Source organism: Oryzias latipes, chromosome 1 (assembly GCF_053564925.1).
Source record: "Oryzias latipes strain Hd-rR chromosome 1, Olatipes_Hd-rR_3.1".
In the NCBI taxonomy this organism is placed as follows: domain Eukaryota; kingdom Metazoa; phylum Chordata; class Actinopteri; order Beloniformes; family Adrianichthyidae; genus Oryzias; species Oryzias latipes.
In genome coordinates this window covers 30,847,502-30,862,395 of record NC_136237.1, presented here as the reverse complement: position 1 = coordinate 30,862,395, position 14,894 = coordinate 30,847,502, and the positions used below count along the sequence as shown (strand labels likewise).

Here is a 14,894-nt window from a genome sequence, read left to right as displayed (position 1 = left end):
GTTTCAGTCTATAGAGGCTCTACAAGTCGATCCCTGTCGACATGTTGCCCTGTGCCAAAAGACTCCCAATGCAAGTAAGGTGAACATGAATGGGTTAAAAAGCCAAACTTTACCCTCTAGGTTAAAGGCTGCATTGTATTTGTATTTCCTCACACATCCACTCCTCTTAAGTGTCTGCCCTCTTGTCCTTGACAGCAATTGACTAAACAGACTTGAAGTTTTAAAAAGCCACAGTGAAACAAATGTGTCATTTTGAGACAATGAGGTAATAGTCCCTTAATGTGGACTGGAGGGCAGCAGATTAGAAAACATCTGAGAAAAGGTAGACAGAATGCAAATAATCGCTTGCTCTCATTTTGTTATTCACAGTGGAACTTATATCTGTCCATTCCACTCAGATTTACATTAATTTACCGGAGAAAAAGGGCCGGAGGTCAATTTAGCTGAAACGTTAAGACGTGCAAGCACACCCTTGTTCACTGTTCTTCCAAATTTGTGTCTTACATGCACATGCACACGCATTCAGCTCATTGCTATGTGCATCAGCATCCACGCAACTCCATCACTGTTCCCCAAGCAGCAGGAAGTGAGGTCATAATGAGAGCCGGGTCAATTTGCTCATTAACCCCTGCAGCGTTTTTTAGATCACAGAATCAATAGACCCACTTGACTTTGTCTCATCACCCGGTCCTTCAGGAGACAGGAGCTTTCAGTGGTGTGCCAGACAACAGCAGAAATCCACACCTGATGATTCCATTAAAGATGCATCTTTAACTAAGCAGGAGGCAAAGCGGGCTGGTTTTTCTGATAAAAGTATACAAAAAACATCCTTTGTTACAGTTGCCTTTATGCCAACAGTGATTATATAACTACATCCTTCAATGCTTATTTTAAGAAATCTGATTGTAATCCGGATTTTCACTTGGCTTCCAAATCTTGGTGCTCATGATTCACTGCCCTGCAAGTTTTTCAGCTATTCTTCCCCTACTCACTGCTGATTAATTTTAAGATATTTTTAATAGTTTTTACAAGTCTTAACAGTCTTGCGCCTTCTTATCAGTCAGATCTTTTAGTCAAACATGAACCCTCGTGGACTCTGAGATCCTCGGGCACTAGACTACTAAGCATTCTGACTCAAAAACCCAAACCTACGGAGAGGCATCTTTTCAGCACTCTGGCCCTCGTTTATGGAACAGTCAGCCTGAGAGCCGCAGAGAGCATTGACCCATCTTTTTAACCTGGCTTTTCGCTAATTTTACTGTCTTTATTAGTTTTATTTATTTTGTATTTATTCATTTATCCAATTGATCATATTTTACGATTTTACACAAGACTTTTAATAATTCATTTAAATATTTATTATTTCATATTCTATTGTTAATTATTTCTTTCTTTTACCAATTATGGATAATTTATTTTCACTTTTTATTCTCATTTTTATTTCCAGAGCTTCCTCATTTGGATCTTCTTCTTCTGGGTCGGCTGTTGCTCAGCCGCTGCAGCTCTAGATAGTCATAGAAACTTGTGTAACCATGAGTGAACGTGAATTGTTTCAACGCAGAAGCCCCAAAACGTTACATAGACTTTTCATTGGAAGTGGCTGCTTAGACGCACGTTCAAGTGCGGTGGGAATGTAGCTTCTGAAGCCTCTGAATTAAATATGACACATCTAAGAAATTATTCAAATTTTTTACAAAAAAGTTACAATTTCTTACATCTGAAACAAAAGCAACATAAGAGGAAGCCTGACTAGGGATAAAAGGATAAATATTTGTCAATCGGTGAAGCCAGTCTGGCCCCAAAACCCCGAAACCCTTATAACTTCTCTTCTGCATCGCACTGATTGCTTAACAGAACAAACATGAATCATGTTAGACCTCTAACTTTCCCAAACTCGCCCTGAGCTCAATGCCTCACCCTTACCTTGCCAGAGTCAGGGCTCACATAGAGCTCAGTGCTGGATTGGATTGGACAGGATGGCTGTCTGTCAAAGAGGCGGTCCAATACCTCGATCTGCTGTGGTGAGAACAGCTCCCCTCTCATCTGCTTCCTGAGGAAGTCCCGCCCACTGTGGCCATGTCCGTTTGCCAGTGGCGACTCTTGCAATCCTGCATAAAGAAAACAAGGGGAGGAGTATAAATGGTAGGATTATAAACAGTGAATAAATAAAGTAAAATATTGAAGTGAGAAAATGCAAAGAACCTGCAAAAAAAGGAAGTGTTTATAAGTCTTCATCTGATCAAGCGAAAGTGAAATAAACAATGATAGCATAATGCAGGAGGCAAAGGTTGATAACATAAATCCCCGAGATTGATGCAAAGAAAGGAGAAAGTGGACTTGAATTAACTCCAGTGAGCTGATTTGGGATTGAGTGATTTCATAGATAGTGGAGACTCCGAGAAAATGGTATACAAATACAATCCATTACTGAGCAGACAGAGTCTCTCCGTCTTGATCTCTCAAAAGTACACCCTCCTCTCCTATAAACAGAATTCAGAGTCTCGCTTGTCGTATCACCCATACACACACATGCACACAAATATATATTGCTTTGGTATCAGTATTAGACTGTGAGCTCTCGTTTCCTGCAGTTATTGCAAGGCTGAGGCGCTGAACGAGACAATTATAAGAACTCTGAAGAGTCGCGGGCCACAAATGATTAGAAAGGATAGAACGCAAAAAATAAAGAGAAAAAAGGCGTAAGGGTGAAAATCCCCTGCTATAGAGCCAATTCGTCGCTCCAAACTACTCCTGAGAGCTTATTTTAGTCCTGGGGGTCAGTGTGTTTGGTGAAGTGTGTGTCTAGGGTATGATATGACAGACAGGTGAGAAAGCATGGGGAGGGGGGGCTTTAAATTTATATACATTTTTCCATTTGGACTGAAAATACTGATTCATTTGTGCCAAATTGTGCTTTTAGAGAAAAGAAATGACGTCAAAGAACTCGGGTTTATCTTTGAATCCCAGTCTGTGTTCACATATATTTTATCTTTATTACAAATTTTTTTTAACTTTTCACAATTTTAATTATTTTATTTATTTTTTTGTTACATAAAACAAAGTTACTCCTGATGTTTCTTCTTGCCTTTACCTCAAAAATTGTTTCAAAAGTCAAAATTGACATTAAATAAATTTGACTTTCTAAAACAATTGCAATATTTTGACAATATCTTTATGAATTGATTATTTTATGGGCCCTGTGATAGGCTGGTAAACTGTCCAGGGTGCAACCCGCCTTTGCCCAACAGCTGCCAAGTTAGGCCCCAAAAGGAAATGGTAGGACGGATATTTTTCTCTGTTGATCCTTGAATTTCTTTGAATGAGTAAACTAGCCATAAACCAATACTGTTTGATGAAAAAACATTTATTTTAGTTATCAAACTAAAAATATTTAAAGACCCATGCCAATTTTAATTCTGTTTTTTAGGTTTTTAACTTGTTCTTGCGGAATTTTTCTAATGATGAAGGAGATATATGGAGATATGTTCAAACTATTAAGCATAAAATTCTTCTTCTGAGTATTTATTTTTTCAAATCATTGTGAAACTGGAGCCGATTGAATAAACGGCAGAAAAAGATTGTAGCTAAGACATCATAAATACAATGGGCGGGCAACAAGTTCCCTAATACACTCCATTCCGATGCATCCACTTGCAGACGACTAGATCCACTTACGTCTTTGTTTTCCTCGTCTGAGCTGGCATCTGGCTCAAAACTGTACGGCTGGAAAGCTCCAACATTGCTTGCCATTTTTTGTTGCACTGCGGATGTTAGGTTGGGGATGTGAGGGGCTGTAAGCAAGCAGGAGTGTATGTGAAACAGATGGATGACGGGAAGTGAGCAAGGTTTACTCAATGCCAACAGTACTGCCAACGGGCTGCACGGTGGCACTGTGGTTAGCGCTCTTGCAAGAAGGCCCCGGTTCAAAGGACCTGAAACAGAATCAGCAATGGGGGACCTTTCTGTGTGGGATTTGCATGTTCTCTCCGTGCAAGTGTAGGTTTTCTTCGGGCAATCCGGCTTCCTCCCACCATGTAAAAACGTGCTTCAAAGGGTTATTGGTTACTCGAAATTATGCCTTGGTGTGAATGTGAGGGTGTAGGGGTGTGTGATGGTGGTGACCTGTCCAGGGAGTACCCTGCTTTCGCCCACAAGTGGCTGGGATCAGCTCCCGCAGCCCAGGGACCCCGAAAGGGACAAAACGGGTTTAGAAAATGGATGGATGGAAGTACTGCCCACAACTACTGCAAATGTCTGATGAACTGCTACCTCTCTGCAAAAACTGTATTCTGGAAAACACATTTTATTTGGCCAAAAACGGCATAATCATAATTAAAAAACTACTGGGAACGCTTTTACAATAGATGATTCAACTAGTACTTTAAACAACTAAAACAGGAAGTAATTCTCTGTTATAGTATGTGCAAAGCTAGTTTTACAGCTATTTTATACCGAGAAGGAGGTCTCTAAGGGTAGGCATGCTTAGTTTAGCTTAGTCTGTTTAGTATTGTAGTTTTACAGGTGTTTAGCTGTGTTGTGGTATTGGGCTATATAAATAAAATTATATTCAAGTTGAAATGCAGTTTAAGACTTAAGTTGGATGTCTCTTTGCACAAACTGTGATTAGAGTTTTCTTTTTTCCAAAGACTTTGGTAAACCTCATATCTTAAGACTGCATCTATAGAACACAGTGCTGCGCAATTCTACCAAGCCTCTATACATTTGCCGTACAAAAAACCTCTTTCTCTTGCGCTTGATCATAATCTCTCCTTCACTTCTGTAGTGTCTCTCTCTTATATAAAGAGGATGGGAGCAGTGTGAGTGTATGGTCCAGGTCTCTGGTGACAGACCAATCAGAGGGGAGATAAAGGCGGTATGATGTTTTCGCCAGGTAACCCACGGCAACCCATTTAATCCCGCTGTCCAGTCCCCATGATGGAATTCAATTGATCAATCATGTAGCTCTGATGGCACCATTTCAGCCAGCTTATTGCTTTCTGCCTTCTCCATGTCACACACCTGCAAGAGCACACAAACACCCTGACAGACTGACCCAAAGCTTGCCACAGCGGAGCACCCGCAAACAACCAGAGAAAAACAAAACCAAACACACGCAACAGTGACTGGTCAGAAAGAAGCTTTACATGCCATAATCAATGTGGTCCAATTGCATGCATAGATTTGTGTAGGTATGGAAGATTTGTGGGTGGGTAGCTTGATTTCCGGCTGCTCTCATTGTATCCATGGATGGGTAAAGAAACTCAATGCCGTGACGGTTTAAATCCTATTCACTGTCAGATACTCACACACAAACGCACATGCACACACACACACACACACACACACACACATACACAGAAGCCTTCACAGCTGCCTCTATCTCTGTGATTCAGTCTCAGAAGGGAAGCGTTTCTCTTCCCTCTTTTTCAGAGCAGAACAAAACAAACAATGAGCCTTCATTGTTCCCTCCTTTTGCTTTCTTCCTCTCCCTTCCGCCTTCTGTGTCTCCCTTTCCGTCACCATCCTGGCCCAACTTTGCCCTGTTACCATCAATCGAGAAACAGGTGGAGTGATCAAATACTCATAAGGGTGAGAGCTGTCACTTGTCCTGTCTGAATCTGCAGAAGATATGATACCAACGGTGTGTATATTGCACTTGACAGAGATTATCACAGCAGTGCGGGAAGTGTTGTCTGACCACACAGGACAGACCGGCGGCTGCCTGTTTGTGTGTGTAAAAGTGTGTGTCCTCAGCTCCATGTCCAAAGATCAAAGTTTCGGAAGGTGTTGAGTAAAGCTTCAGCTAAAAGGGTGAAGACTACTTTCTGCTCCATCTCTAGCCCTTTCCCAGCTTCTTTTATTTGGTAGGCTGCTGCATGTCACAGTGGATGCACATGGGGGTGAGAGGTCAACTTGCGTAAATGCAATTGAATCAATTTTTTCATCACCCTAGAGGTCATTTTGAACAATTCTTGTGTACTATACGATATATCTTTATGTGGGCAGAAAGCAGTTCAAACAGGTTCAAAAGAAATACATTCTCACTTGACTCACCTGTCCTAGAATTCATGTCCATGCTGGAAGTCCACACACATTCATGAGCAATCACACACAGACACGCGAGTGCGCCTAAAAGTAACTTCAGTGTGTAAGAGAATGGGTAAATGGTACAATAGTCCCCTTTTGGCCCCACAAGTCAAGTTCTTCCATTCTCTCCCATTCAATCCCATTCTGCTCCCAGTCACCCTCTACTTCCCTTTGCTTTGGCAAGGGGCACAGGTCACCACAGGGCTTTGCCCCCACACACCCCAAGACACACAAACCCACCAATCCTGCCTTTCTTCGTTCCCACCACGTGCACAGCTGCTGTTTGTGGGTCCGCACACATGAACACAGGCAGTATGACGAGATTTGACATGATATGGGAAAATGGAATTATAATATGATGCAATCTCAAAGTACAAGCTTTCATATATCTTTGTATTTTAACAAACAAGCACATTTCGCGAAAATCACTTTTCATAAAGATAACTTTAAAAACTTTAGATGTCATATTAAAAAATAAACACATTTTTCCCTCTATTTAACCATCTTTTTGCTGAAGTATAAATTAAGACATTATAACAAAGTCAGCAAAAAAAAGTTTATCAATAGCCTGTTGTGCATTCATGTGTGTGAGAATGTTGGAGCCAGCAAGCATATGGGAATGCGTGTATGTGAGAAGCAGGCCTTTTTTTTTTTTTTTTGTTCATATGTTTGTCTGTCCATGTCAGCGCATGCTGTTCCTGCTGTCGCCCCTTGCTGTGTATGTGTGTCATTATCCAGCGGGGGCTGCTCTAATGGAAGCTGTGATTAGCAATGCTGTTAATTAGACCACAGAGCCAACCGCACAGACCTCTGCCACAGAAACACTGCAGATAAAAAAATATACAAGCAAAACAGGACGCCGAGCAACCCGGAACCCGGAACGATGCTTTCTGAGTGAAACATGAAGTGAGACAATGTTTTGATTTGAAATTCTAGTACCCAAGACAGAGGCATGAAACATGCGGTGTAGCTTGTAACACGAAGAATAAAGTGATTCTAATTAGATTACAGTACATCTCCCTCAACTGCAGCTCAGTGGACAGATTCCTCACTGAGGACATTACAGCCAACATTTTTTCTGCCGCTTTTTATCTTTTGTTTTTCTTGATGACCAAAGGTTTTTGAAGGGGAACTTAAAGTTTTGCCACATTTTTGTTTTTTGTTTTTTTGTTCTTATAGCTTGTATTTAACATTTTAACTTTTACCTGACTGTCTTATATTTTCATAAACATTGTTTTTTCCTGTTATCTTTTTCAACTGATTCCTTTTATGGTGCACTTAAAAGCCTTACGTTTTTTCAAAAAACACATTGAATTCGGAGCACCTCCTTTATGTATTAATTCTGTCTCTGCTTACTGATGTTGATGCAATTTTGAGAGGTACATGGCTTTCTGTCACAACATTTGGTTGAGTATTAGTGTAAATACGCTAACGCGGCTAATGTATAGAGGTGTCTGAGTGTGTATTTTTTAGGTGTTACTAACACGGTTGGGAGTTAGCATAGTAACACTTTTAGCGGTTTCAGTCTGTTTTTCGCATGTTGCAATCAAGATTGGGAGTTACAAGGATTGTGAATATGTGACAAACCTGTAGAATGATACAAAGTTATATTTACACTAAACGAATAAAGTCTGACTGAAAAAACGTATCCCTGCCTCTTTTGTCTCACTTACTGCACCTTATAGTTCAGTGCGCCATTTGTGTGACATAAGCTCAAAAAATAGACCAGACATTGAAGGTGCGCCTTATAATCCAGTGTGCCCTGTAGTGCAGAAATTATGATATATTTATCAGGAATGTCAATAGGACTGTCTGTCTGAGACATATCATAGCGGAGGAACCTTGCAGTTTTGCTTTCAATGGGTTGAGCGTTCATGAATAATAGATCCCACAGATGTTCGCTTAGACTGAGATTTGAATGATTTGAAGCTTTTGCAGTGGTTTTCAACCCATTTTTGAACTGCTTCTGCTTTGCATTTAACTCAAATAGCCAACAGCTACCAGGCAACATTGGTTTATTTCTTTTTTTAATTATTATTATTGTAACATTTTTTTATATTTATTTAGGTAACATGTTTTCATTTACCAGGTATACTTGTGTTTGTGGTCAAAATAAATGTCCACATTCACTCTTTGACCTCTCTTTGACCACTTTTGACAGACAATTGTTGACGGACAACATCCACAAAAGCTGCAGCTTTGGAGATATTCTAACCCCACAAATCCGTCCATCACAATTTGCCTCATGTCAAACTTACTTAAATCCATGTCTTTAAGAACATTTTCACTTGTCTGATATGTTTCACCAACTGAAAAGTGCTATTGTGTGTTATTTTCTTCTTTAGTCAGGGCAGTGACCATAGGAAGATCACTTTTGTTGTCTATCAAACTAGAAATAGTTGATAGACAACTGTGACACAATTTGAGCTTCTTATAAATTAAGTTTGAAGACATTTTTTTTATAGACTTTTGTAAAAAAAAAAGTTCACTTAGAAAGCAAACAAGTTGTATTATATTCTATATACTTACTAATCTTGCTAGTTTAGGACTCACACACACATTAGTTGGGGATTTCAGAAACAAAACTTAACATCTTAAACCAAACTGCAAAGCACAGTAGCTGATATGTAATAATCCGAGCTCATTTGCCACAACAGAACAAAGGAAAGTTGTAGGCAGGAGCCCAGGCAATGGTTCTTATCTAGATAACTTTACAGTATATGAGTGTGTCTCTATGTTTCAGATCTGAGTGTTTCGGTAATGAGCTGGTCGTTTGAATCAAGCATTTCTTGGCCTATCAGGGACTTACCTGTCTAGAGTGATTTGAAAATTCATCAGCAGTGGGACAAGGAACTTGTATAGTGCGTACGTTTGTGTGTGCATGTGTGTTTGTTTATTTGAGGGATGGAAAGACTGAAACCAAATGAGCGAGAGAGAGAAATAGCCCCTTGTGGCTTTCTGTCACCCCCCCCCTTCTCACGCCAACATCTGGTGCTGTCTCATTTACGGCAGGAGACCGTCTGTGTGATGGCTTTTTAATGCCACTGACACTGCTGCTTATACACACACACAAACACACGCCACCCTGCATGTATGAGTGCACAGACAGACACACAAAAGCATAAAAAGCATGTGAGGATTGCCAACGCACAGACAAACAAATCCTGACTGCTCTCTCTGCTTGCAACATTGATCCAGTATGACAGCATAAATGATCAATAGTGCATGAATAAACTAAGTTCTCAAGTAACTCACTTGTGAAGCACTGTTAGTAAACAAATGTGGGTTTTCAATGAAGATGTTCGAATATTGCAAATGTACAAACACACATCTCTGACACTGACATTCATAGCTTTTCTACATGCAACTATGTGGATGTTTTTCATGTCTTTTATCAAATCAAACAGTTTCAATTTTTATACTTGCTGGTCTCTTGCAGCCCATTTTCCTGTAAACAGTTATTTGTGCATATTAAAAAAAACCTGCAGTTTTGATTTTCTGGGAGAATATCATGAAACTTTGGTCCAATTTTTGCAAAGGCTTCTTAAAGGCAAACCAAAAGGAGGCAAGAAAAAAACTTAAAACATGATAGACTCCCAATTTAATTATTTTTTTTACATGTTAGGCAGGGGCAGAGGTACTGGGAGATAGCCCACCCCACACACACACACAAACACACACAGCACGACCCCACACACACACACACACACACACACATCTTTGGGTTAATATTATTATCAATATTGACAAAGATAAAAAAAAAAATCAATACATGCTTTTTTGAGCATTGCAAAAAACAATTTTTTTTAGATTTTTTAATTAAATCCTGAGCCCCCTCAAATCATTTAATATGCCCCTGTACTGTGTGTCCGAGCTGATCTGGGCTGTCAGCACCCTTGCCTTCGTTTCCTTATAGGAGGAAATTCTTATTTCTGGAAAACTCATTCATAATAACTCATCAATAATAAAACAGTTTGAAATACATGCATGTATTTTTAAATCATTTCACTTGGATTGGCCTTTCACTTTTCCATTCTCATTTGCCACAACTCCAAAGTCTTCTGCCCCCTTCCACCCCCCCCCCTATTTAAAATGTTCTAGCTCTACCACTGATGTACAGTATTGTTCAGCAAAGGCAATATAGGCATGTTATTAAGTTAAATGAAAAAGGAAGTTATTATGTTATCATTTTTAGAGCACAGAAAGTATATTTTTTGCCCATCATGATTGAACTCGTCTAGAACTTTCACAGTTACTGCATACTGAAACCTTAAAGAATGAAACTGCCTGGACTCTAATCATTAAAAGCTACAGTTTTTGCATCATAGTAAAAAAATGACTGCTCACCTTCGTCCCTTTTCCTCTTGCCAACATCAGCTGCTGAGCTGATCCCCAGGATGCCACTGATGGAGTATGAGGAACCCGCTGAGTCGCTGGTCACTGCTGGGACCTGCGAGGCAGCCACAGACGTCGCTGTAGACAAACCACATGACAGTCGGGAGAATGTCAAAGGACGTTTTCATCGTCAGATTGAGTTTGGAGCATCTATCCATCCATCCATCCATCCATCTTCTGTACAAGCTGACTCCCTGTCTGGGCCACAGGCTTCTGGAGCCCACCCTGCTACTGTTGGGTGAAGGCAGGTTATAACCTTAACAGGTCCCCAGTCTGTTGCAGGGCAACTCACACATATAAACAATTCAGAGTATTCAATTAACATTATTAAAACATGTTTTCGGACGGTGTGAGGAAGCCGGTATGCTCCAAAAAACACACATGCACAGAGAGAAGATGCAAACTTCACACAGAAATGTCCCAGCTGGTATTTGAATTAGGGGCTTCTTGCTTTGAAGAGAAATTCGCTGGCCACTACGCCTCCATGCAGCCCTGGGCTTGGAGTAATAATTCTAATTTAGATTTACTAATTTACTGATAAATCAACCCCCGTAAATAAATATCACGATGAACCTTTTCAAACTGCCATTTTTCCAATCAAACAAGAATTATAGCATCAATAAATGTCCCTATAACCATGTGACTCAAATGAAAACAACCTTGTCAGGTTCCTGACTCGTGAACATAAGAAAACTGTTAGTTTTTCAGGGATTTTTTTGAAGAATGGTAAATTTTTTCAACTAATACATTTTCCATCAGCATTTTACAAAATGTAATGCATAGAATCTATTTTATGGAGGCCCACGTGACTTACAGTAGATCTTATTCTGTTACTTCGTATACATTGTGCAGATGCACCTTCCTGAAACTGGACAGCAATATCGTTGAGGATTGGTGCTTCTCTTATTCTCTGAGTTTTGTTTTCCTAAGTCTCTTTCAAATCAGGTTTCAGTTGAGATTTTTCTCTTTATGGAGTCATCTGTTTTGTTACCCCTTTTATTTTCCCTTGTTTCGGGTGTAAGTATTGTCATTTTCTTAGGGTTTTTCTCAGTTCTCTTCACAAATGACATTTCCTACATTTAGATCCTCCATCACCACTCTTCCTGGCAAATGGAGGCAGCAGAGTCAAGCCTTTGCTGCTCATCCAGTTGTCTCCTGCTCTGATCCTTTCTCTGGAGAAGACTGTAGTTCCTTGCTGGGCAACAAGGCCACATACTTGCTATCACCTTAGTGACTCACACACAAACACTAAAATTCTCCTGACACAACTGAACACACTGAAACATACAGTCACTCACTCTTTGATCTCTTATCTGAGCCCCTGTAAGCGGACGTCGGGCTGAGTGACAGTGCGGTATCCCAGGAGGGACAGAAAGGTGTGGCAGCAGACATCCTAATCCTCTCTCCCAGCAGACCAACCCAAACACAAGAAGGCAAAACCAAAAGAGGAATAAGGAGTGAAATGACAAACTGGGGGATCAAAGTCCCCTTCAGCTGCACTCCTTCACTAACGGCATGGAGAGTGTAATGAATGCATATCCCTTTTTTTGCCATCACTTGATTTAGCACTTCAATTATCTGATTTTTCTTTCTCTTTCTTTTCACTCTTTTTCTATCAGAACGTAACGCTCTTACTCTGCAAATCCAAATGTTCAATTTTCCGCCCGGGACTGGGACCCATTTATCTGTGTAATCTGAAAGCGAGCACGTGTGCGTGTGCGTGCATCTGCTAGATGTGGGTAGAAGGCAGGAGTCAGGGAGCATCGTGTGTAAAATTAATTTAGATTAATAGACAATGTGCGATTATGAAGATATGAGAGACACCAAACACAATCCACCAGAGAGGAAAAAGGAAAAGAAGGAAGAGGGATGGTTCTTATTGCCACTCAGATAAGAAAAAAGAAATGATTCAGTCATGATTGTAATAGATGTAGGCTATTGATGGAGGGTGAAAGTGATCAAATATGCTATTTAAATATAGAGGAATGAGGACTCTTCAGAGGATCCATTGTCTAAATCATTTATTATGGCGTTATACATGTTATATACTAAAGATGTGAAAATCAGCTCAGAAATGTTGACCTCATCTTGAAGTTAATTTCATGATTTTGCACTGAATCAAGGATTCAGGACACGCTGAAATCCTTTTGAGGTCCCTGGGCTTCTGAAGTCAATGCAGGCACTGTATGGCAAAGGAGGGATGCACCTTTAAAGACCAACTCTGATTAAAATTGTGTTTTTGGTGTTTTTTAAGATGTTCTTGTGGGATTTTTCTCATGATGGAGGACATGTTTAAAGAAAATTAAGCTTAAAATTGCATTTCTGAATATTTCTTTGTTCAATTTTCAATATTTCTTTATCCGGACATTTAATTTGTTGTTGAAGTTGTGGCGTACAAAATACAATGGGCAGGCCACTTGCATCTGGCTCAAAACTGTATGGCTGGATAGCTGAGATATTTATTGCCATTATTGTTGCACCAGTCTTGTTGGTGCGCGGGTGTGAGGGGCTCTAAGCCAGAGGGAGCGCACATACATAAACAGAGTTGGTGAGGGGAAGGGGGTTGGGTTGCTCCACGGCGACAGTTCTGCCCACAACTCAGAGGCAAACTTCTGCTGCTCTGCAGAAACTATGTCTAGAAAAAAACAGATGCTTTTCTTTTGGCCACGGCATAATCATAATTGCAATACCACTGGGAACACTTTTAAAGTATCTCAAAAGATGGTTGGAGTGGGACTTTGACAGGTCGCCAGTTTGTTGCAGGGCCATACAGCCACATACACTCACCTAAGGACAATTTAGAGATACTAATTACCTTCGAACTGTGAGAGGAAGCTGAAATATCCGGACAAAAACCCATGCATGCACAGAGAGAACATGCATACTCCCAACAAAAAGATCACTTCGAGAGATGAACCAGGGCTTTATTAGTATGAGACAAGCGCATCAACCACTACACCACCGTGCAGCCCACAGTTCCAACTATTTCTTTCTATTTACTCCCTACTCAGATTACTTTATCAAGACATCACTTTGGTTTTTCTCTGATTTAAAATTTATATTTACATTATATAATGCCAATTTGGTGATGCTTTGTGGGCACTAAAGATCATGACAGTTTTTTAAATAAACACTCCGATCATCTTTTGATCTGTTTTCAAAGAGCAACAGAGCAACCCCGCCCCCACTTCCTCTCCCCCATTCGTTTACACATTCTCCCACTAGCTTTCAGTTTTGAACCAGTTGCCAGATCGGACACTTAAAAAAGAGGATGTACTTGGATCCAGTCGTCTACAAGGGGATGCATCAGAATAGAGCAGAGCATGGGGCTTGTGTGTCAAGCGTATTTTTTAGGTAACAAATATAATCTTTTTCAACTGCATTTTTTTCATCTGCTCTTGATTCACAATTATTTAAATAAAGAAATTGTCATGGTGCCTGCCGGTCTCCTCCCCCTTCCAGCCCTGCTCTGCTCCTGACTCCAGCTGTGACCAATCAACTCATCAACTCACCTGCTTCTTAAGGAGACCCAACTCCAAGAGTCTTCGCCAGTTCGTTAACCCTGATGGTGCCTAGTCATTCAGTGCTCCACGTCTGGCTCCCTTGTCTAGAACCACGCTAACCTCTTTTGTCTTGTGCCTCAGGTTTTGTCATGCCACGATTGTCACCTGGAACCTACACCACCTTGAGCTGCAGCTACCTCCCAGACGCCGACACTCTTCGGCCACAGCACGCACTGGTTCCGGCTACACTGGTCCTCCAGCCTTGCCACTCACAAGAACTCCAGCAACACCCCTCCTCAAGACCTTCAGTCACACCACTCTCAAGATCTCCAGTAGCGCTGCAGCTGCACCTCTGTCAGCAAGAGCTACAGCTCGCTCGGGCTTCTCCACCACGCTCAAAGCCACGCCTTCTAGTCTCGACCTAGCCACGCTCCTCCAAGCCTTCGCCATATTCAGTGACATTAAATTACATTTATCCACTTACCTGTCTCCTCGTACTGGGTTCCAGCATCTGGGTCCGTCTCGTGTTCTGACCATGACAGAACGAACTGGCCATCATCCGGACCCAGCTGACCCGGAAGGACTCCGCCTGGCAGTCAAACAACAGGGCGTCATGTTGGAGCATCAAGCCAAAGCGCTTACACAGATGGCCTCCGTGCACCAAGACTTATTTTGCCGGCTGGAAAGTGCGACACAAACCTTGCTAGAACTAACCGGGCAACAATCCGTCTCTGCTGTTCCAGCGTCACTTCCACCTTCCAGCGATCCGCCTGTCTCTAGTTCCGCCTCACTTCCGGAAAACTTCCGTCTCCAGCCAGAGCAGTTCCATGGCGACGTCGAAGCATGCGGGGGTTTCCTACTGCAGTGTCAACTCCTGTTTCTACAAGCGCCTCGTTTCTACCACTCGGA

General features: G+C 41.2%; 1 protein-coding gene across 10 annotated transcripts in view; it reads right to left on the bottom strand.

Annotated features, from left to right (window-relative positions):
- LOC144981201 (paired box protein Pax-5-like) overlaps positions 1 to 14,894 on the bottom strand; it is a 62,201-nt gene that overhangs the window by 24,060 nt on the left and 23,247 nt on the right. For 4 of the 10 annotated variants that reach the window (XM_078953454.1, XM_078953463.1, XM_023956475.2 and 1 more), the window contains exons 5-6: positions 10,435 to 10,560; positions 1,924 to 2,108 (exon numbers count right to left, since the gene is read on the bottom strand). In XM_078953454.1, coding sequence (XP_078809580.1) covers positions 1,924 to 2,108; positions 10,435 to 10,560 — 311 coding nt within the window. Of the gene's footprint in view, positions 1 to 1,923; positions 2,109 to 10,434; positions 10,561 to 11,780; positions 12,381 to 14,894 lie in introns of those variants that run through there. The other 6 variants (XM_078953459.1, XM_078953466.1, XM_078953460.1 and 3 more) reach the window with 3 other exon arrangements.